This window comes from Scyliorhinus torazame, chromosome 5 (genome assembly GCF_047496885.1).
Source record: "Scyliorhinus torazame isolate Kashiwa2021f chromosome 5, sScyTor2.1, whole genome shotgun sequence".
In the NCBI taxonomy this organism is placed as follows: domain Eukaryota; kingdom Metazoa; phylum Chordata; class Chondrichthyes; order Carcharhiniformes; family Scyliorhinidae; genus Scyliorhinus; species Scyliorhinus torazame.
This window is the reverse complement of record NC_092711.1, coordinates 75,694,974-75,717,819: the sequence shown is the minus strand read 5'-3', so window position 1 is coordinate 75,717,819 and position 22,846 is coordinate 75,694,974. Positions and strand designations below refer to the sequence as shown.

At 47.3% G+C, this 22,846-nt stretch overlaps 1 protein-coding gene and 1 long non-coding RNA gene across 3 annotated transcripts in view; one reads left to right on the top strand and one right to left on the bottom strand.

The window, feature by feature from the left end:
- LOC140421380 (uncharacterized) overlaps positions 1-9,708 on the bottom strand; it is a 456,825-nt gene extending 447,117 nt beyond the window's left edge. For both annotated transcript variants that reach the window (XR_011946725.1, XM_072506051.1), the window contains exon 1: positions 9,523-9,708. Coding sequence is in view for 1 of the 2 variants with exons in the window: in XM_072506051.1 (XP_072362152.1) it covers positions 9,523-9,644 (122 nt within the window). In the remaining variant the exon portion in view is untranslated. The remainder of the gene's footprint in view (positions 1-9,522) is intronic.
- Positions 9,709-10,056: 348 nt separating this feature from the next.
- LOC140421405 (uncharacterized) lies at positions 10,057-10,561 on the top strand. The gene is made up of 2 exons (XR_011946738.1): positions 10,057-10,151; positions 10,274-10,561. It is a non-coding gene; the product is annotated as an uncharacterized lncRNA (long non-coding RNA).
- Positions 10,562-22,846: the final 12,285 nt, after the last annotated feature.

The window sequence follows — 22,846 nt, the reverse complement described above, 5'->3', positions numbered from 1 at the left end:
GACAGGAAAGGCAGGGGGTGCGATTCTCCACTCCCGCGCCGGTTGGGAGAATCGCCTGGGCCGCCAAAATTTCCCGCGACGCCGGTCCGACGCCCACCCACGATTCTCCCAAGTGGCGGGAACGGCCCCGTTGAGTTCCGTGGGCCGCAGAATCGCCCGAGACACCCAAAATGGCGATTCTCCGGCACCCCTGCTATTCTTAGGCCCGGATGGGCCGAGTGGCCAGCCCAAAACGGCGGGTTCCCCGCGGCGCCGTCCACACCTGGTCGCTGCCGTAGGGAACAGCGCGGGAACGCTGGGGGGTGGGGAGGGGGGGCGGCGGCCTGCGGGGGGGGGGGGGGTGGATCCTGCACCGGGGGGTACCTCAAATGTGGGGTGGCCTGCGATCGGTGCCCACTGATTGTCGGGCCGTCCTCTCTGAAGGAGAACCTCCTTCCTTCCGCAGTCCCACAAGATCCGTCCGCCATCTTCTTGCGGGCGGACTCAGGGAGGACGGCAACCACGCATGCGCGGGTGATGCCAGTTATGCGGCGCCGGCCGCGTCAGGTATGCGGTGCCGCCTTTACGCGATGACAAGGCCCGGCGCGTGTAGATGACGCGGCCCCGCTCCTAGCCCATTATCGGGCCCTGAATCGGTCTGGATAGGGGCCGTTTCGCGCCGGCGTGAACCTCAACGCCGTTCACGAGGGCGTGGGCACTTCGGCGCGGGAGTGGAGAATCCCGCCCATGATTCGGGAACCATGGATGACCAGGGAAATTGAGAATCTTGTCAAAATGAAAAAAATGCATATGTGAGGTAAAGGCAACTAAAAACAGATGAAGCACTTAAGGAATACAAGGAAAGTAGAAAAGAGCTCAAGCAGGGAGTTAGGAGGGGAAAAAGGGGTCACCAAATGTCCTTGGCAGATAGGATTAAGGAGAATCCCAAGGCATTTATACATATATTAGGAACAAGAGGGTAGGTAGAGAAAGAGTTGGTCCACTCAAGGACAAAGGAGGGAAATTATGTGTAGAATCAGAGGAAGTAGGTGTGGTCCTTAATGAGTATTTTGCATCGGTATTCACAAAGGAGAGGGACATGCTGATTGGTGGTGTCTCAGAGATGTGTAAACACTTTAGAACAGGCCGTTATTATGATTGAGGAAGTGTTACGTATGTTAAAAAGCATTAAAGTGGACTTCCGGGTGCGGCGATGACCAGCTAAGTCGCACGTTTCGGCAGCTCCCGGTGGAACGGACCTTTGGGCTCTTGATAGGAGCCCCAACGGCAATTTTAACGGCTAAAAACACTGTGCGGTAAACCAGAAGGGAATTCCCCCTGGATACGGATGGAAAAAGGAGGGGAAAGTGGCCAGATTGCGGTGGATCCTCTAGAGCAGCGGCAAGGAAGGCAAGCAAAAACCAAGATGGCGTCGGAAGGTGGTAGTTTAACATGGGGCCCTGAACAACAAGAGTTCTTGAAATGTTGTGTGGAAGAACTTAAAAAGGAAATGAAGAAGGAGCTGTTGGCCCCGATATTACAGGCGATCGAAGGGCTAAAGGATGAGCAAAAGACCCAGGAGCGGGAGCTTCGGGTCGTGAAAGCAAAGGCTGCCGAGAATGAGGACGACATACAGGGCCTGGTGGTGAAGACGGAGATGCACGAGGCACACCATAAACGATGTGTGGAAAGACTGGAGGTGCTGGAGAACAACGCGAGGAGGAATAACTTAAGGATTCTTGGTCTTCCTGAAGGTGCGGAGGGAGCGGACGTCGGGGCATATGTGAGCACGATGCTGCACTCGTTAATGGGAGCGGAGGCCCCGGCGGGTTCGCTGGAGGTGGAGGGAGCATACCGAGTGATGGCGCGAGGACCGAGAGCAGGAGAAATTCCTAGAGCCATAGTGGTGAGATTCCTCCGTTTTAAGGATAGAGAGATGGTCCTTAGATGGGCAAAGAAAACTCGGAGCAGTAAGTGGGAGAACGCGGTGATCCGCGTATACCAAGACTGGAGTGCGGAGGTGGCGAGAAGGAGGGCGAGCTTTAATCGGGCCAAGGCGGTGCTTCACAAAAAGAAGATAAAATTCGGAATGCTGCAACCGGCAAGACTGTGGGTCACATATCAAGGGAGGCACAACTACTTTGAGACGGCGGATGAGGCGTGGACTTTTATTGTAGAAGAAAAATTGGAATGAGCGGGATATTAAAAAAGAACGTTTGAAACAAAGTGGTGGGGCGAGTATGGGGGGCGAAGAGGAGGGTAAAAAGGGGGGAAAGAGGAGTTTTATGTCATTACTCCTGCGATGTGGTAACTTTTCTCTCTTCCACAGGTGGCGGTGGGGGGAGGAAAGGAGGTGGAGGAGATGGGGCGTTGGCCATTGGGGGCGGAGCCAAGGGGGAAGCGCGGGCTTGGTTCCCGCGCTAGGATAATCATGGCGGGAATAGGGAAGCAGGAAGGAGGGGGCGTTGCACGGTGCGAGCCGAGGTCACGGGGGGAAGCCGAGGTCGGCCAGAGTTTGCTGACTTCTGGGAGCAACATGGGGGGTGTAACTACGCTAGTGGGGGATCTAGCAGGGGGGGTGGGGAGTTATTGGGTTGCTGCTGCTGGGGAGAGGATGGAGCTGGCATGGGGTGGGGTGGGCACCGCCTGGGGGGGACACAGCTGCGTGGGAACCGGGTGAGGAGCTGGAAAAAGGGGATGGCTAATCGACGAGGGGGGGGGGGTAAAAAGCCCCACAACCCGGCTGATCACGTGGAATGTGAGAGGGCTGAACGGGCCGATAAAGAGGGTACGGGTACTCGCACACCTTAAGAAACTTAAGGCAGACGTGGTTATGTTACAGGAGACGCACTTGAAACTGATAGACCAGGTTAGACTACGCAAAGGATGGGTGGGGCAGGTGTTTCATTCGGGGCTAGACGCGAAAAACAGGGGGGTGGCTATACTAGTGGGGAAGCGGGTAATGTTTGAGGCAAAGACCATAGTGGCGGATAGCGGGGGCAGATACGTGATGGTGAGTGGCAAATTACAGGGGGAGACGGTGGTTTTGGTAAACGTATATGCCCCGAACTGGGATGATGCCAATTTTATGAGGCGTATGCTAGGACACATCCCGGACCTAGAGGTGGGAAAGTTGGTAATGGGGGGAGATTTCAATACGGTGCTGGAACCAGGGCTGGACAGGTCGAGGTCCAGGACTGGAAGGAGGTCGGCAGCAGCTAAGGAGCTTAAAGATTTTATGGAGCAGATGGGAGGAGTAGACCCGTGGAGATTTAGCAGACCTAGGAGTAAGGAGTTTTCGTTTTTCTCCTATGTCCACAAAGTCTATTCGCGATTAGACTTTTTTGTTTTGGGAAGGGCGTTGATCCCGAAGGTGAGGGGAACGGAGTATACGGCTATAGCCATTTCGGATCACGCTCCACATTGGGTGGACTTGGAGATAGGGGAGGAAACAGAAGGGCGCCCACCCTGGAGAATGGACATGGGACTAATGGCAGATGAGGGGGTGTGTCTAAGGGTGAGGGGGTGCATTGAAAAGTACTTGGAACTCAATGATAATGGGGAGGTCCAGGTGGGAGTGGTCTGGGAGGCGCTGAAGGCAGTGGTTAGAGGGGAGCTGATATCAATAAGGGCACATAAAGGAAAGCAGGAGAGTAGGGAACGGGAGCACTTGCTGCAAGAACTTCTGAGGGTGGACAGGCAATATGCGGAGGCACCGGAGGAGGGACTGTACAGGGAAAGGTAAAGGCTACACGTAGAATTTGACTTGCTGACAACGGGTACTGCAGAGGCACAGTGGAGGAAGGCACAGGGTGTACAGTACGAATATGGGGAGAAGGCGAGCAGGTTGCTGGCCCACCAATTGAGGAAAAGGGGAGCAGCGAGGGAAATAGGGGTAGTGAGGGATGAGGAAGGAGAGATGGAGCGGGGAGCGGAGAGAGTGAATGGAGTGTTCAAGGCATTCTATAAAAGATTATACGAAGCTCAACCCCCGGATGGGAGGGAGAGAATGATGGGCTTTCTGGACCGGCTGGAATTTCCTTAGGTGGAGGAGCAGGAGAGGGTGGGACTGGGAGCACAGATCGAAATAGAGGAAGTAGTGAAAGGAATTAGGAGCATGCAGGCGGGGAAGGCTCCGGGACCGGATGGATTTCCAGTTGAATTTTATAGGAAATATGTGGACTTGCTCGCCCCGCTACTGATGAGGACCTTTAATGAGGCAAAGGAAAGGGGACAGCTGCCCCCGACTATGTCTGAGGCAACGATATCGCTTCTCCTAAAGAAGGAAAAAGACCCGCTGCAATGTGGGTCCTATAGACCTATTTCCCTCCTAAATGTAGACGCTAAGATTCTGGCTAAGGTAATGGCAATGAGGATAGAGGATTGTGTCCCGGGGGTGGTCCACGAGGACCAAACTGGGTTTGTGAAGGGGAGACAGCTGAATACGAATATACGGAGGCTGCTAGGGGTAATGATGATGCCCCCACCAGAGGGGGAAGCGGAGATAGTGGTGGCGATGGATGCCGAGAAAGCATTTGATAGAGTGGAGTGGGATTATTTGTGGGAGGTGCTGAGGAGATTTGGTTTTGGAGATGAGTATGTTAGATGGGTACAGCTGTTGTATAGGGCCCCGATGGCGAGTGTGGTCACGAATGGACGGGGATCTGCATACCTTCGGCTCCATAGAGGGACAAGGCAGGGATGCCCTCTGTCCCCATTATTGTTTGCGCTGGCGATTGAGCCTCTGGCAATAGCATTGAGGGGTTCCAGGAAGTGGAGGGGAGTACTCAGAGGAGGCGAAGAACACCGGGTATCTCTGTATGCGGACGATTTGCTGCTATATGTAGTGGACCCGGCGGAGGGGATGCCAGAGATAATGCGGACACTTCGGGAGTTTGGAGAATTCTCAGGATATAAACTGAACATGGGGAAAAGTGAGTTTGTGGTGCATCCAGGGGAGCAGAGCAGAGAAATAGACGACTTACCGCTGAGGAAGGTAACAAGGGACTTTAGTTACTTGGGGATCCAGATAGCCAAGAATTGGGGCACATTGCACAGGTTAAATTTAACGCGGTTGGTGGAACAGATGGAGGAGGACTTCAAGAGATGGGACATGGTATCCCTGTCATTGGCAGGGAGGGTGCAGGCGGTTAAAATGGTAGTCCTCCCGAGATTCCTTTTTGTGTTTCAGTGCCTCCCGGTGGTGATCACGAAGGCTTTTTTCAAAAGGATTGAAAAGAGTATCATGAGTTTTGTGTGGGCCGGGAAGACCCCGAGAGTGAGGAAGGGATTTTTACAGCGCAGTAGGGATAGGGGGGGGGCTGGCACTACCGAGCCTAAGTGAGTACTACTGGGCCGCCAATATCTCAATGGTGAGTAAGTGGATGGGAGAAGAGGAGGGAGCAGCGTGGAAGAGATGGGAGAGGGCGTCCTGTAGGGGGACTAGCCTACAAGCTATGGTGACGGCCCCATTGCCGCTCTCACCGAAGAAATACACCACAAGCCCGGTGGTGGTGGCTACTTTGAAAATTTGGGGGCAGTGGAGACGGCATAGGGGAAAGACGGGAGCCTTGGTGGGGTCCCCGATAAGAAATAATCATAGGTTTGCTCCGGGGAGAATGGATGGGGGATTTGGAATATGGCAAAGAGCAGGAGTAACACAATTGAAAGATCTGTTTGTGCATGGGAAGTTTGCAAGTCTGGGAGCGCTGACCGAGAAATATGGGTTGCCCCAAGGGAATGCATTCCGGTACATGCAATTGAGGGCTTTTGCGAGGCAACAGGTGAGGGAATTCCCGCAGCTCCCGACGCAGGAGGTGCAGGACAGAGTGATCTCAAAGACATGGGTGGGGGACGGTAAGGTGTCAGATATATAGGGAAATGAGGGAAATGAGGGACGAGGGGGAGATTATGGTAGATGAGCTGAAAGGGAAATGGGAAGAAGAGCTGGGGGAGGAGATTGAGGAGGGGCTGTGGGCTGATGCCCTATGTAGGGTAAACTCATCGTCCTCGAGGAACCAGAAGGACTCTCAGGGTTGTTAATATATATGTATAATATGTATAGGTTGTTGTTATAGATAATTGTATATTGGACTGTTAAATCATATTTTTGGAGAGTGTTTATCTGAGACAAGGCAGTTGCCATTTAGTTTTAGTTTTTGTTATATATTATTTATTTTTTGTTTATAAAACAGGCCATTGTTATTTGTACTGTTATATTACTGTGTAAAGGATACACAATGTACGGTGATGTTTGGCCAAAAATTTTCAATAAAATATATATTTTTTAAAAAAGCATTAAAGTAGACAAATCCCCATGGCCAGATGGCATCTATCCCAGATTTCTGAGGGACATAAGAGATGAAATCGCTGGGTCTCGAACATAAATCTTTGTGTCCTCATTGGTCACTGGTGAGATCCTAGAGGATTGGAGGATAGCCAATGTTGTACCGTTATTTAAGAAGAGTTGCAAGGATAATCCGGGTAATTATGGGCCAGTGAGCTTGACTTCAGTGATAGTGAAATTGTTGGAAAAGATTCCCAGAGATAGGATCAATGCACATTTGGATGCGAATGGTTTTATTAGCAACAGACAGCATGGTTTTGTGCGAGGGAGATCATGTCTCACTAATTTAATTGGGTTTTTTGAGGAGGTGACAAAAATGATTGACGAGGGAAGTCTACATGGACTTTAGTAAAGCATTTGATAAGGTCCCTCATGACAGGCTGGTGCAAAAACATAGATCACATGGGGTCGGGGTGAACTAGCTGGATGGATCCAGAACTGGTTTGGCCATAGAGGGTAGCAGCAGAAGGGTGTTTTTCCGAATGGAGGTCTGTAACTAGTGGTGTTCCACAGGGATCAGTACTGGGACCTCTGCTCTTTGTAATATATATATATAAACGACTTGGAAGAAAACATAGCGGGTCTGATTAGCAAGTTTGCGGATGATACTAAGATTGCAGAAGTTGCGGATAGTGATGAAGATTGTCAGAGAATAGAACTGCAGAGATAGGCTGCAAAATTAGCTAGAGAAATGGCAGATAAAATTTAACCCGGACAAATGCAAGGTGATGCAGTTTGGTAGATCCAATCCAGGTGGGACCTATAAAATAAATGGCAGAACCATCAGGAGCAGAAACCGAGAGATCTGGGCATGTAGGTCCACAGATTCTTAAAAGTGGCAGCACAGGTGGAAATGGTGGTAAAGAAAGCATATGGCATGCTTGCCATCATAGGACGAGTATCGAGTAAAAGCTCGAAAATTATGTTAGTTATATAGAACTCTCACCCACACAGAACACGTGTAGGGTTTCTCTCCGCTGTAAATGGTGTGATGGTTTTTCTGTCTGTGTAACTGCTTAAAGCTCTTTCCACACTCAGTTTACTGGAACACTCACTGTGTATGTGCGTCTCTGTGCTTTTCCAGTTACACTGATGTTTGAAATCTTTTCCCACAAACAGAACAGACATAGAACGATACAGCGCAGTACAGGCCCTTCGGCCCACGATGTTGCACCGAAACAAAAGCCATCTAACCTACACTATGCCATTATCATCCATATGCTTATCCAATAAACTTTTAAATGCCCTCAATGTTGGCGAGTTCACTACTGTTGCAGGTAGGGCATTCCACGGCCTCACCACTCTTTGCGTAAAGAACCTACCTCTGACCTCTGTCCTATATCTATTACCCCTCAGTTTAAAGCTATGTCCCCTCGTGCCAGCCATTTCCATCCGCGGGGGAAGGCTCTCACTGTCCACCCTATCTAACCCCCTGATCATTTTGTATGCCTCTATTAAGTCTCCTCTTAACCTTCTCTCCAACGAAAACAACCTCAAGTCCATCAGCCTTTCCTCATAAGATTTTCCCTCCATACCAGGCAACATCCTGGTAAATCTCCTCTGCACCCGCTCCAAAGCCTCCACGTCCTTCCTATAATGCGGTGATCAGAACTGTACGCAATACTCCAAATGCGGCCGTACCAGAGTTTTGTACAGCTGCAACATGACCTCCTGACTCCGGAACTCAATCCCTCTACCAATAAAGGCCAACACTCCACAGGCCTTCTTCACAACCCTATCAACCTGGGTGGCAACTTTCAGGGATCTATGTACATGGACGCCTAGATCCCTCTGCTCATCCACACTTCCAAGAACTTTACCATTAGCCAAATATTCCGCATTCCTGTTATTCCTTCCAAAGTGAATCACCTCACACTTCTCTACATTAAACTCCATTTGCCATCTCTCAGCCCAGCTCTGCAGCTTATCTATGTCCCTCTGTAACCTGCTACATCCTTCCACACTGTCGACAACACCACCGACTTTAGTGTCGTCTGCAAATTTACTCACCCACCCTTCTGCGCCTTCCTCTAGGTCATTGATAAAAATGACAAACAGCAACGGCCCCAGAACAGATCCTTGTGGTACGCCACTTGTAACTGAACTCCATTCTGAACATTTCCCATCAACCACCACCCTCTGTCTTCTTTCAGCTAGCCAATTTCTGATCCACATCTCTAACTCACCCTCAATCCCCAGCCTCCGTATTTTCTGCAATAGCCTACCGTGGGGAACCTTATCAAACGCTTTCCTGAAATCCATATACACCACATCAACTGCTCTACCCTCGTCTACCTGTTCAGTCACCTGCTCAAAGAACTCGATAAGGTTTGTGAGGCATGACCTACCCTTCACAAAGCCATGCTGACTATCCCTGATCATATTATTCCTATCTAGATGATTATAAATCTTGTCTCTTATAATCCCCTCCAAGACTTTACCCACTACAGACGTGAGGCTCACCGGTCTATAGTTGCCGGGGTTGTCTCTGCTCCCCTTTTTGAACAAAGGGACCACATTTGCTATCCTCCAGTCCTCTGGCACTATTCCTGTAGCCAATGATGACATAAAAATCAAAGCCAAAGGTCCAGCAATCTCTTCCCTGGCCTCCCAGAGAATCCTAGGATAAATCCCATCAGGCCCCGGGGACTTATCTATTTTCAGCCTGTCCAGAATTGCCAACACCTCTTCCCTACGTACCTCCATGCCATCTATTCTAATAGCCTGGGTCTCAGCATTCTCCTCCACAACATTATCTTTTTCCTGAGACAAACAGTACTCCTTCCACATTCAAATACCGATGATATTCAGCTTAAAAAAATTGAGTGACTCTGTCAGACCTTGATGTTTGGTTTGAATTTTCTGTCAGCCAATCCTCCACTTCCAATATCCTGTAAAAGGAGTTTATAAAAGTCATCACTGTCAGTCCAGGATAGCAATTCTGAACAGACAATTCTAGTTTCTCTGGAACATTTTTTCCTCTCTTGTTCCCCCAAATCTGTCAATCCCAGTCCCACACACACTCCCTCCTCCCTGGGCTGAAATCCAAACCCATCTCACCATCTGCACCATTTCTTTCCTCCACTCCCAGTTTTCTCCCTCCCTCTCCTCTGCCTGGGTTCAGTTCTCCAGCTCCTGGCTGCAGACTGACAACAAATCAATGGGTCTTATTGGGGGGGTTTGGGGCCTCTACTCACCCGCGTGAGTCCAGCTTCACACCCGCACTGTGTCTGCTCCAACTCATAATGGCTGGGGAGTGATTGACGCCGATAGGAAGAAAGTAATCCGGGTCTGGATTTTCCCTGCAACCGGTCGCCATCTTGGGAAAGGACGTCGGGTCTTTTGTTCTTGGAGCGGAGCGCTGGGGCGGCCATCTTAGTATGGGAAGAGGGAGTGGGCAGGGCTTCCTCCACTGACAGGCGCGGGTCAACCGGCGACCACCACCATCTTGGGAATGGAAGTCGGGTCTTTTCTTGGCGCGGAGCGCTGGGATAGCCATCTTGGTTAGGGAAGACGGGGTGGGCGGGACTTCCTCCCCGGTGACAGGCCCCGGATCAACCGGCGAACGCCGCCATCTTGGGAATGGAAGTCGGGTCTTTTGTTCTTGGAGCAGTGCGCTTGGGCGGCCATCTTAGTACGGGAAGAGGGAGTGGGCGGGACTTCGAGGGAGTGGGCGGGACTTCCTCCCCGGTGACATCACTCAGCGGCCGCCGCCATCTTGTGGCGGGATTTTCTACCCGGGTCTTTAGTGAAGGACAATGAGCTGGAGCTGAGGTTGGAAAGTGTTCAGAGGAAGGTCTGAAATCAGATTTACAGCCAGATATCTGTAAGAACCACAAAGTTCACATTCAGTATGTTTGGCAAATGAAATCACAATGCTGCAAACACTCAGTTGTGAAGAAGAATCAGGTTGCATTGGAAATGTTAACTCTCTTTCTCTCTCCACAGAAGCTGCCAAACCTGCTGAGGATTTCCACAACTTTGTGTTTTCACTTCACATTTCCAGCTTCTGCAGTGTTTTACTCAAATTATTATTATGGTTTTGAAATTGTGTTACATTACCAGTTCAGAGTAATATAATTGTCACCATTTAAATGTCCAAATCAATAATTATTTGTTTAACTGAGACTGGGCTGTTCAGCAGCAATGTCAGAAATCACTTCACAAAATATAGTGAAATCTGGAATTCTGTTCAGATTCAGTCAACAGAAACTATAAAAACTGAGATTGATAGAAGTTTGTGACATGAAAGTATTAATGGTTATAGAATCAAGGGAGATGGATGGATTTAACAAACATCAGATCAGGCATCTGCAAACTGGAGCTCAATGTTGGCGGTTGAACCGATTCTGTTTTTGTTTTGAAGGTGGTGTTCGTTTCCTGTCCTGTCGATTATCTCCACACCCATGGGTAATTTGCTGGAGATGGGATAATAACCTTTATTGGTGTCACAAGTAAGCTTTCATTAAGTAACCTTGCAGACCAAGGCAGGCCAGCAGCACGGGTCAAATCCCGTACCAGCCACCCCGAACAGGCGCCGGAATGTGGCGACTAGGGGCTTTTCACAGTAACTTCATTTGAAGCCTACTTGTGACAATAAACGATTTTCATTTTCATCCATTTCATTTCAAGTAACTTTCAAGCTTGAAGGGCCAAAGGCCTCCTCCTGCTGCTATCTTCTATGTATCTTCTATGTAACACTGCAATCAAGTTACTGTGAAAATCCCCCAATTGCCACACTCCAGCGCCTGTTGGGGTAAATTGAGGGAAAATCAGAATAATAATGAATGTCCAATTCAATTTACAATTCACCTCACTTCTTTTGGGACTTGTGGGAGACCCAGACAGACACTGGGAGAACGTGCAGACTCCGCACAGACAGTGACCCAAGGTCCCTGGTGCTGTGAAGCAACAATGCTAACCACTGTGCTACCGTGAAGGGGGAGAGGGTTTCTGCAGTGACACAGTCTTGTCTGATCCCAGTCTTCATTGAGATAGTGTCTGGGGTGTTTCCATTGATGAGAATATGGCTTGTGTGTCATCGTGGTGGAGGATGGTGGACAAGTTCTGAGGACAGCCACATTTGAGGAACATACTGAATGAAAGATCACTTTGACAGTGTGAAGTGTTTTTGTGATGTCAGAAAAGACCTGTGAGGGGCAGCATGTGGCACAGCGGTTAGCACTGGGACTGCTGCGCTGAGGACCCAGGTTCGCATCCCGGCCCTGGGTCACTGTCCGTGTGGAGTTTGCACATTCTCCCCATGTCTGCGTGGGTTTCACCCCCACAACCCAAAGATATGCAGGGTAGGTGGATTGGCCACGCTAAATTGCCCCTCAATTGGAAAAAAAAAGAATTGGGTACTCTAAATTTATTTAAAAAAAGGAAAAGACCTGTGATTGGTGCTGTTCCTTGTATTTTGCTTGAGTTTGTCACATATTGTAGAATGTCTTAGGTTTTCTCACTTCGTGAGGCACCAAACTGTGACTCTTTGCCGCTAAGATGAGATCATTGAGGAGGATCCTGGCAATGATCTCTTTTTTAAAAAATAGATTTCGTGTACACAATTCATTTTTTCCAATTTAAGGGGCAATTTAGCGTGGCCAATCCACCTAACCGGCACTTCTTTGTGGTTGTGGGGGCGAAACCCACGCAAACACAAGGAGAATGTCCAAACTCTTCATGGACAGTGACCCAGAGCCTGGATCGATTCTGGGACCCCGGTGCCATGAGGCAGCAATGCTAACCAATGTGCCACCGTGCTGCCCTGGCAATGATCTTCTCTGGCAGACAGCAGCGAGTCCCCTGTGTAATTACCACAGTCTGACCTGACTTGTCTGACTTCAATACAGTCACAGTGTCTGAGATCCCCGGCATGCATCCTTCTTCCCAGGTGAGGAATATGAGATTGTGTAGCTATGCCAGGAGTGTAACCCTGCCATGCTTTAGAATTTCAGCAGGGATTCATTCTGCTCCAGAGGCCGTGGTGTTTTCCAGCTGTTGAATGGCTTTTTCACTCACGGGGTACCACGGGGACAGGATACTGAGGAATTGACTTGAGGACGTTGAAGTCAAAGACAGAGTCTCGGTCGAGGGATTCTTCAGAATGTTCCCTCCAGTGAGCACTGACTGACTGTCTGTCCTTGATGAGTTCCCCTCCACACTTTGCTCTCAGTGGGGTGGGCCATTGACTGCTTAGGTCATCAATTGTATTGGCAGCGCTGATAAAACCATGCATGCCATTGCTTTCCATGAGCTGTTGGCTATCCCTCACTCTACCCTCTAAAGGCTTTAGAATCACGAAAAACCTGGAGCAGGCAGCTCAAAAGCACTGGAGCGGAACTTCTAGCAGTGCCTTCACAAGATGCTCCAAATCCAGGGGCAGGAGGGCAGTTCAACAGAGGAAAGGGAAAACTGGGAGTGGGGGAAAGAAAGTCGGGGGCAGAGGTGAGTGTAGTGGCCATCACTAAGGAGAAGGTGCTGGGGAAGCTGAAAGGTCTGAAGGTGGATAAATCACCCAGACTGGATTGAGTACACTGCAGGGTACCAAAGGAGATAACTGCAGGGATTGTGGAGCCATTGGTGATGATCCTTCAGGGATCACTGTAGTGAAGGGCCTCACAGAGGACAAGGAAATGACTAATGTAACACCCCAATTTAAGAAGGGAAGGAAGTAGAAGATGAGAAATTATAGGGTTGCGGACAGATGAGGGATTCCCCTTTCCGTCTGCACCCAATGAGGGATACAGTGCCGGAGCATCTGCCACTTTAACTGGCGCACGTTCAACTTTTTTTTCCGCATAGGATTTTACGTCATCTCTTTTCACGAAACTAAACACGTATTTTGGAAATTTGAGACAAATGGAAAGTAGAAAGTTCGAAGCAAAGATTAGATTGTAGTTGTATTAAGGAGAAGGTTGGGAGGATGGTGCATTAAAAAAATGTAGAAGTTGTTGGGTTAGGGTTTTAAAATTTAAAAAATTTATTAACTAATATCCCAAGTGAAAAAACATATATAGTTTATTAAGTTAAAATATTTATTAAGTTATTTGAATTTTTGAACAGATTCAATGTCCGAACGTGTAGCTGGGAAGGTTTTGCAGCGAGGAGATCACCCTTTATGGGGTTAAGTAGCACCAAGTAAGCGTTCCTTGCACCAGTTCACTCCACACATTGCCGTTCATACAGATATATCTGTTAATTTATTCACTTCAGATAATTTTTTTTCTAATATGGGATAGTAGTGAGCTCGGGTTAAGTTGTAGTGTTGTGGGTTTCTGAGGGTAAGACAGTGGTTAATATTTAGGGGTATGGTCCTGGAAAATGTTTTGATGCGCGATCAATTACACTCAAGACGAAGTGATTTCATAACCGAAGGCTTTAATCTACTAGAACTTGTTCCCCAGCAGCTTCGATACAGAAATTGAAGGCTGCTGGGACGGCACCGTTTCTTATACTCCGCCTGTCAGGGCGGAGCTACGTACAACAGCCAATGGTAGACTCCTGGGTCTAACCAATGGTCATCAGCCTCTTGGGTACCGCAATACCTGGTACTACCACATTTACCCCCTGTTAAAAAAGAGTCCGGCCGGGGTGGTGGCCAGTGGTAACAGTCGCCTTTAGCATGGTATGACCAGGTATGGAGGTACCGTGGTGTCGAGGATATTTACAAAGTGTTCACAGTGAAGCAATCAGTCGATCGGGTGGCCTGGTCGTCCTTTTGGAGCGTCTGTGCTTCGGTGGTGATTCTGGTGGGCGTCCCGGTGGTTGCGACTCCGGGACCATGGTTTTGGCCTCCCTGGCAGCTTCGTCAACCCTAGGCGGCGCTGTTGGGGCAAACTGTTGACACGGGGGGGGGGGGGGGGGGGGTGCCTGTAGGGGGCATTGGTGGGTGGGCGGGCCTAGGCAGGAGTGGTGGGGGTAATGGTTCGGGTGCGTGTGGGGTTCCGGCGGGCGCCAGGTCCCGAAGGGAGACTGTATCTTGCCGGCCGTCAGGGAATGCCACGTAGGCGTACTGGGGGTTAGCGTGCAGCAGGTGGACCCTCACGTGCTTCTGAAGCAGGATGGGTCCGGGTGTCGCTAGCCAGGTTGGGAGCGAGGTCCCGGAGGAGGACATCCTGGGGAAAACAAGGAGACGTTCATGAGGTGTCTGATTTGTGGTTGTACAGAGCAGCGACCGGATGGCGTGGAGGGCCATCGGGAGGACTTCTTGCCAGCGGGAAACTGGGAGATTCCTGGTCCGTAGGATGCCCTTGCTGAGCAGGAATTGACGCAGTTCGTCGCTCATAAAGCAGGACCCCCTATCACTGTGTATGTACGCGGGGAAACCGAACAGTGTAAAGATACCCTGGAGGGCCTTAATGACGGTGGTTGTGGTCATGTCTGGGCAGGGGATGGCGAATGGGTTTGCAATCCGGGGTGAGGTTCGCAAACAGGGAAGGCGGGTCGACCTTAAGGGTCGCGAGGCCGCAGACAGTAAGGGGAGGTATAGGGCCGCCGAATTTAAAGGTCAGGCTTTGCAAATGGCATTGGAAGTCCAGCCCCAGGAGGGTAGCCGCGCAGAGGTGCGGCAGGACATACAGGCGGAAATTGTCGAATTTCCTGCCTTGGACAGTGAGGTTTGCGAGGCAGAACCCCTTTATCTCCACCTAGTGTGACCCGGAGGCCAGGGAGATCCTTTGGTTTCCAGGGTGGGTTACAAGTGAACAGCTCCGTGTCGGGGTGAACAAAGCTTTCCGTGTTCCCAGAGTCAATCAGGCAAGACGTCTCATGGCCGCTGATGAAGTCCATCGTTGTAGCTGTTGCGAGTGTCCGGGGTCGACTTTGGTCCAGTGTCACCGAGGCCAGATGAAGCAGTTGCGAGTTCTGATCGGGCAGCCTGTAGTCGGCCGTGCTGGGGACCTGGGGCCCCATCCAAGATGGCGTCACCCATGGGTCGCACATGGTGTCCGTGGATGAACAAGATGGCGGCGGCAATGGACAAAATGGCGGCGCCCACCTGTCCAGCGTGGTGTCCGGGGGGCAAGATGGCCGCGCCCGTGGGTCGCACGTGGCCCTAGGATAGGGGGGTGGCGGTGAGCGCTGGCCGGTCAGGGCCTGAAGGGGGGTTGCCGCGGCACTCTGGAGTCGCTGGAGACCGCGACCACGGCGCGGGCCAAGTAGACCCCCACAAAGTGGCCTTCTTGCCGCACCCTTTGCAGGTGGCGGTGTGGGCCGGGCAGTGCGGGCGGGGATGATTCGCCTGCCCGCAGAAGAAACCGGGGCCCGGCGGCGATAGCGGGCCGTCTCGTAGTGCAGGCCTGCGGGGTCAGGGAGAAGGTCTGCAGGGTGCTACGCAGCCCAGGGGGCCGTCGCGTGGTCGAGCGCATAGGACTGCGCGTTTTTGTAGGCAACGTCCATGGACCCTGCCAGGGCCCGTGCCTCTCTAAGTCCCAGGGTGTCCCTTTCTAGAAGTCTTCGGCGGATATCTGAGGAGCTCATACCTGATACGAAAGCATCTCTGATTTAAAGTTCCGTGTGCTCGCCCCCCAAAACGTGCGGGCAGCCACAGTTTCAGCCCAGCACCAGTAGCGCCCGGTAGAAATCTTCCAACGATTCCCTGGGGCATTGCCGTCTAGTTGCAAGCAGGTGACGTGCGTAGACCTGATTTACAGGACGGATATAATGTCCTTCTAGCAGTTCGATCGCGGCATCATAGTTCTCCGCCTCCTCGGTAAATGGGTAGATCCCAGGGCTGACCTTTGAGCGCAGGAGATGCATTTTCTGTCCAGTGGGGGTGCCTCCGGCCGTCTCGAGGTAGCCGTTAAAGCACGCCAGCCAGCGTTTAAATATTGCAGCCGAGTTCTCCGCGTGGGGGCTGAGTTGAAGGCACTCCGGTTTGATTCGGAGATCCATCCTGCCAGCTTAAGTCTAGTAGATTAAATTGATGCGCGATCAATTACACTCAAGATGAAGTGATTTCATAACTGAAGGCTTCAATCTACTAGACCTTGTTCCCCAGCAGCTTTGATACAGAAAGTGAAGGCTGCTGGGACGGCACCGTTTGACAGGCGGAGCTACGTACAACGGCCAATGGTAGACTCCTGGGTCTAACCAATGGACATCAGCCTCTTGGGTACCGCAATACCTGGTACTACCACAGTTCCCATTAAGGGACTTGGGGTTAGGGTGTAGGGTGTGAATTGATGGTCTAAAAGTTGTAATTGAAGCACCAGGTTAGGATCCGAATAAATGTTCCCCTCAAGGGACTTGGGGTTAGGTTTTAGGGTGTGGATAGGTGATGTAAAAGTTGTAGTAATTTTAGGATGAGGGAAGAAATTACGGTTAGGGTTAGCCAAGAATTGGGGTTAGGTTAGGTTAGGGTTATGGTTCGGGTGATTATGGTCAGGTTCGGGTGGGTTAGGGTCAGGTCTTAGGGTGTGGATAGGTAATGTAAAGGTTGTTGTAATCCAGGGTTAGGCTCAGTGTCTGGATAAATGTATCCCTCAAGGGGCTTCGGGTTAGATTTTAGGGTGTGGATAGGTGATGTAAAGGTTGTTGTAATTTAGGGTTCGAGTCTGGATAAATCTACCCCTCCAGGGACTTAGGGTTGTGTTTTAGGGTGTGGATAGGTGATGTATAAGTTATTGTTGTATTGGGGTTAGGGTTTGCGTATGTCATATAACATACATATGAACATATATTTTGGTGTTATGAAAAGATCATAATTTACCTTGTTTTTGTTCCCTGTCCCTTACCTGGGGCTACAACTTCAAGCGACCAGGTTTTTTTGGGGGGGATTGGGGGGGGGGGTGGTTTAGGGATAGATTTGTGTTTACTATACCCTAGTTAGGGTTAAGATTAGGGATAGAGTTAGGGTTAAGATTAGGGTGAGGTCCAAGATACAAAGCTCAAGGCCCAAGGTGTTCGGGTGGGGATCAAGGGCTGGGGTCAGGGTTTAAGGTTAAGGTCGAGACTCGGGGTCAGGGTATGATGAAAGACTGAATAAGCGTTGTTATCAAGGGAATATGTATTCATGTTTGAAAATTCTGTTCAATTTTCATTTAGACTGTTCGGGGACTTTGTTCTAAGATTTAGAATCCAATGTCTTTCACGTCTTTTTCTTTGTGGAGTTGACCATTTGCTATTTGCTTCTTAGCCTATAATTTGTAATGCATCAAGGCCAAGCTCTACAAAATGTATGTTAATTAATTGATGTATTTTCTAAGTACGGATCTCACTGCAATGTCCTGTCAGTCTGTTTCGCCGATGTACAAAATATCACACCTTTTACACCGTATAGCATAGACCAAATTTTTATGTTGGCATGTTATTTTTTGTTTTATTGAGGTACTTTTCCTACTCTGGGATTGTGAATTATAGATGTGATTTTAAAATATTTACAGCTTGTGCAGTTGGCACGTCCACAATTGTAGGTCTTTTCCAAGGGTAGTTTGCTCTTGACCTAAAGGTCTTTTAGGTTCTTGCTTCTCTTGTCGGCAGAGACTATATCCCAATGGGCTAATGGAACAATGTCCTGTTTAAATTTCTCAAATGTTTTTTGATGAGTTTATTTATTTGTGTGGTTTTACTGTTGTACTGTATTACAAAAGGTATTTTTGAGGACAAAGTTTTATTGCTGGAGGGATTATGTAATTCTGCGAGAAAGTTTGACTTAAAATATCGAAGAAATCTTTTTGTGTATCCTCTATGTTGTAAAGCTGTAAATAAAGTATGTACTGCAGTCTCAAAATCTGAGTTTTCTGAGCAAATGCGGTGGAACCTTGTCAATGGCGATTTGATGAGGCCCCGAAAAACGTGTTTCGGGTGATGGTTGTTCGTGTGCAGAAGTGCATGAGTGTCTGTCGGTTTAAAGAAAACGTTAGGAGCTAATTTGTATTCACCATTTGCCTTTATATACAGTGGTGTCCAAAACATCAATTGTGTGTTCATGTGTAATGACTTTGATTTTAATAGATGGGTGATGATTGTTCAGGATATGTACAAATTGGTCAAATTCCAGTTGTGTGTGTGTCCAAATGCCCCACATATCATCTAGATATCTGCAGCAGCATCATGGTGTCTTGGGGCACTTTTTGAAGACAGTTTCTTCCCATTCGGCCATGTAGATATTGGCATAAACCGGTGCAGATTTTTTGCCCATTGCTGTACCCTTAATCTGTAGATAATGTTTGTTATTAAATTGAAAGTCATTTGTTGTCAGTCCGAAGTGTAATAGTTGAACAAGGATTGCATCCGGTCTATCAGGTTGCCACTATTTCTTGAAAATATTTCTCACCGCCTCAATTCCTCTATCCGTCTCAATGTTGGTGTAGAGGTTATCGACGTCCATGGTGAATAGTATTGTGTTAGAAGTGATAGTTAGGGATCTAACAATTTCAATGAAATGATGTGTGTCTTTAATGTAACTCGGATGTTTTGGGGCTAAGGGGTTTAAAAATGAGTCAATGTATTCCGCAATCCAATAGGACTCGCTCCCACAGTCTGAAACTGTGGGTCTACCTGGGGGAATTTTATGTGGTACAGTCCATGTTTCCGGATTTTTATGTATTTTTGGGAGGAGGTAAAATATTCGTGGTAAAGGTTGAAATTGTTTAAAATAGTCCATTTGTTTCTCAGTAATACAGTGTAAATTGTATAATTGTACTAACAAGTCTGTGATCTGCTCATATGTTTGGTGGTATATTGGTGCTGGTAATTTAGTATAATATTTAGTGTTGTTGCGTTGCCGATAAGCTTCAAAAAGGTATTGTTGCCGATTCATAATAATAATATTATTCCCTTTGCTAGTTTTATAATGATATCTTGAGTTAGATTTAAGCTGCATGGTTGCTTGCCTCTATTCTTGTTAAGTTTTGTTTATCGTTTACTTGTTTGATCTTTGTAATGTCTGAGTTAATGTTTTGGATAAAACTTTGCATTTTCGGGTCGATTTTCTGTTCCGGTGGGTTCCAATCCGATTGGGGTAGGAAGGGTTGTTCATCCTCTGATGTTGAGTATTCAAAGAAACTCAGAATTTTAATTCTTCTGTAAAATCTTTCAAGATCTATTTGAATTTGTGTATTGTCTGGCTTTTGTACTGGGACGAAGGTTAAACCTTTATTTAAAATCTTTTCTTGTATGGTGGTGAGTTTGAATGTGTTTGATATGTTAACTATTGTATTGTCGAGATTAAGTGGTTCTTTTTGCAGGCTTGTTTTGTTATTGTGTAAATAGAACAAAGAACAAAGAAAAGTACAGCACAGGAACAGGCCCTTCGGCCCTACAAGCCCATGCCGACCATGCTGCCTGACTAAACTACAATCTTCTACACTTCCTGGGTCCATATCCCTCTATTCCTATTCATGTATTTGTCAAGATGCCCCTTAAATGTCACTATCGTCCCTGCTTCCACCACCTCCTCTGCCAGCGAGTTCCAGGCGCCCACTACCCTCTGTGTAAAAAAACTTGCCTCGTACATCTCCTCTAAACCTTGCCCCTCGCACCTTAAACCAATGCCCCCTAGTAATGATCTATGAGGTGGTTAGTTTTACCGTGTCCTGTAGATCAGTGGCCCCGTTTTCCAGCAGTCGCTGCCGAACGTAGTTCGACCGGACCCCAGCCACGTAGGTGTCCCGGATCATCAGCTTCATGTGCCCATCGGCCTTCACATCCCTGTAGTTGCAGTTGCAGGCGAGTAGTGTCAGGTTCTCTAGATACTCGTCCAGCGATTCCCCGGCGCATTGACGGCGGGCAGTGAGGAGGAGCCGCGCGAACACTTCGTTCTCGGGCTTCACAAAATGTCTCTTTAGAATCGCGACCGCCGCTTCGTGTGTGACTGCGTCCTCAATCATACCCGAGATTCGGTGGCTCACCCGGGCGTGGGGGAGGCACAGCTTGAGGGCGTCGGACGGAGGCGTTTCAGAGGAGTCGAGGTAGGCCTCAAAACAGTGGAGCCAGTGGGTGAAGATTTCTTTAGCTTCTGCTGCTCGTGCGACGAGTTCATCAGGCTTCAGAGCGGCTTCCATCGTGATGTCTTTGGATAATAAATTGAGGTACCATCAATTCACTACAAGACGATGAGAACGAGTGAACATAGGCTTTATTAGCCAAGAACTTTCCTGCCTGTGACTGCTGTAACAATGAGCACCGCCCACAGGCGGCAGGTCTATATACCTCCCCGGGGGGAGGGGGGAGCGGAGCCAGAGGCAGAGCCCACCAGGGTTCCATAACAATACGTGGAAGGAGATCATATTACCATTCCCTGGCCAGAGGCCACTGTACGATACAGACAATTTATATTATGGTGAATACATTCACCACATTTGATATACGTGGGATAAAACATTTTTTTCTAATAAATTCTTTGAGGGTGATAATTGTATTTGTTTTTTTGGAAGACTCTGGCTATAATTAATTTCCGTGATAAAGATTTTAGTTTCGGGGAATTTTTGTGTGGCTACTTTTAAAAGAATTTGTAATTGTTTGAATGCAGTGGTAGCTCTGCGTACGGTTAAAATGCCAATTGAAAATATAATTGTGTTTACTATGGGTGGAATTTTAATTTATTTAGAATGGAAGTAATGTGGATGAATTTAGCTCGGGGAAAACTGTCAAATTGAATGTTAGGGATTGGACAACTCTTAATTGTGGACAGATTGGAGTCTCCTATGATTAGAATGGATTTTTTTGGGACTAAGCCACTTTTAATATGTATGAGATATGTGTGGTTGTGTTATTTGTGGTAGTGGGTAAAGTCCTTTTTTGGTGTTTGTGTAGCATTGATTTTCTTTTCAATTGGGCTATCAATTGTGTCGACCCATGATTGTGCCTGGACCGGAGCTGTTAATGGGTTGAGATATGCGGGGTTGAGATATGCGGTACAAGTTGGAACTACTGGTGAGGGTGAAATCCTGTTGTTGTGACGAGGCATTGTATGATGGAAATCTGAATCCATGTCCTGTGTCTTAGGTGAATCAATGATGTCAGTATCCTTGGGTGATACATTTATTTTTGAGTTGAAAATGAAGTTTTTAAAAAAAATTATATCGAATTTAGCATTTTCCTTAAAGTTTTTCTTGTACCATCTTTTTGCTGTGCAGAATGCTTCTTGTGATCTATCCTTATTATCAATTCTTTCTAAATTTATTAAGTATTATTTTTAAATTTGTTATATAATGGTCCATTAGAATTATTTGAGTATTTTGGGCCCAATTGTTTGCATTAGTAATCAATTTTGTACTTATTTCAGGGGTGTCTCCTATGGGTCGGATTGAATTAATTAATGTTTTTGACAATTTTTTGATACTTTTGGGGATATCTCCTATTATTGTAAGATGATGCATAGATTGTAGCATTTTATATATAATTTTGGTTGTTGAACCAATATTTTCTTCAGTAGGAAGACTGGTGGTATTCATCCTTAAAAGAAAACAGAAAAAATTAAATTCTTATATAATTTTAAACGTTTTATATGTGAGTAATAATTACCTATAAATTATTTTTGAAAAAACCGAGAATGAATGCAATCTAAAATCAGAACAATTTTTTGAGAAAGATAAATGAAAAATGATTTGTTTTAAAAAATATATCAAAATATTAATGCAATTATTATTACACTTTAAATTATTTTAATGTGATAAAGATAGAGAGCCTGAGATCAATCAGATGTGAGACTGTAAAGGAACTTTAAGAAACAAATTAATAAATATAAGATAATCAAAGAGGAGTTTTTCTCTAACAAATTGTGACATACCTGGAAAGTGGTCCTGTTGAAATTTTGGATCAGATGGTAGTCTAACACTCGACTGTCTAGCGGAAGGAATCATTTTTTGTTTTAGACTTTATTTTTAGTTTTATTAAAAATATTTGAATTGAAAAATGCTACCTGAAGAGTTGTCCTATTGAAATTTTGAATCGGATGGTAGACTAACCCTCGATTGTTTAGCGATGGGAATCGTCCTTTGTAAATATTCCAAGTTTTTTTTATATTAAAAAAACGACAGAATTTAAAAATGTGCTATCTGCATCAAAGTAGAGAGTACAGTTCTTTATGTGGGCTACTAAAACCTGTTTCTTAGGCAAACATTGGTCCCTACATGTTTCGTAGACAATACTGCTCCTCAGGGGACTGTTTTTTGTCCACTAAGAGCCTTCCTCTCACTAAGTGTGCAGCACCAATTTCCAAATTTAAAAAATCCTTATAAAAAATCAAATTACGTGATTAGTAAATCTTACAACTATGAAAAAATATTCAATTATTGAAATGGTTTTACCTCAAAAAAGTCAAAAATAGCAAAGCTGTTCTGAGAAATGTCTCAAATTGTGGAGAACTTGACAAAGCCAGTGGCTCCTGATTGTGTCTGGAACCTGTTGGCAAACTGCCAATCAGCAGCTGCAGAAAACCGCTTGTTACAACTGTCTTTGCCAATGGTTACCGTAAAAGCCTCCTATACCTTTGTGCTGTACTGCCACCCTGGAAAACTATGTATATCCCATGGAAAGTAATAGGTTAAAAATTCAAAACAAAAAATTAAAATTTGA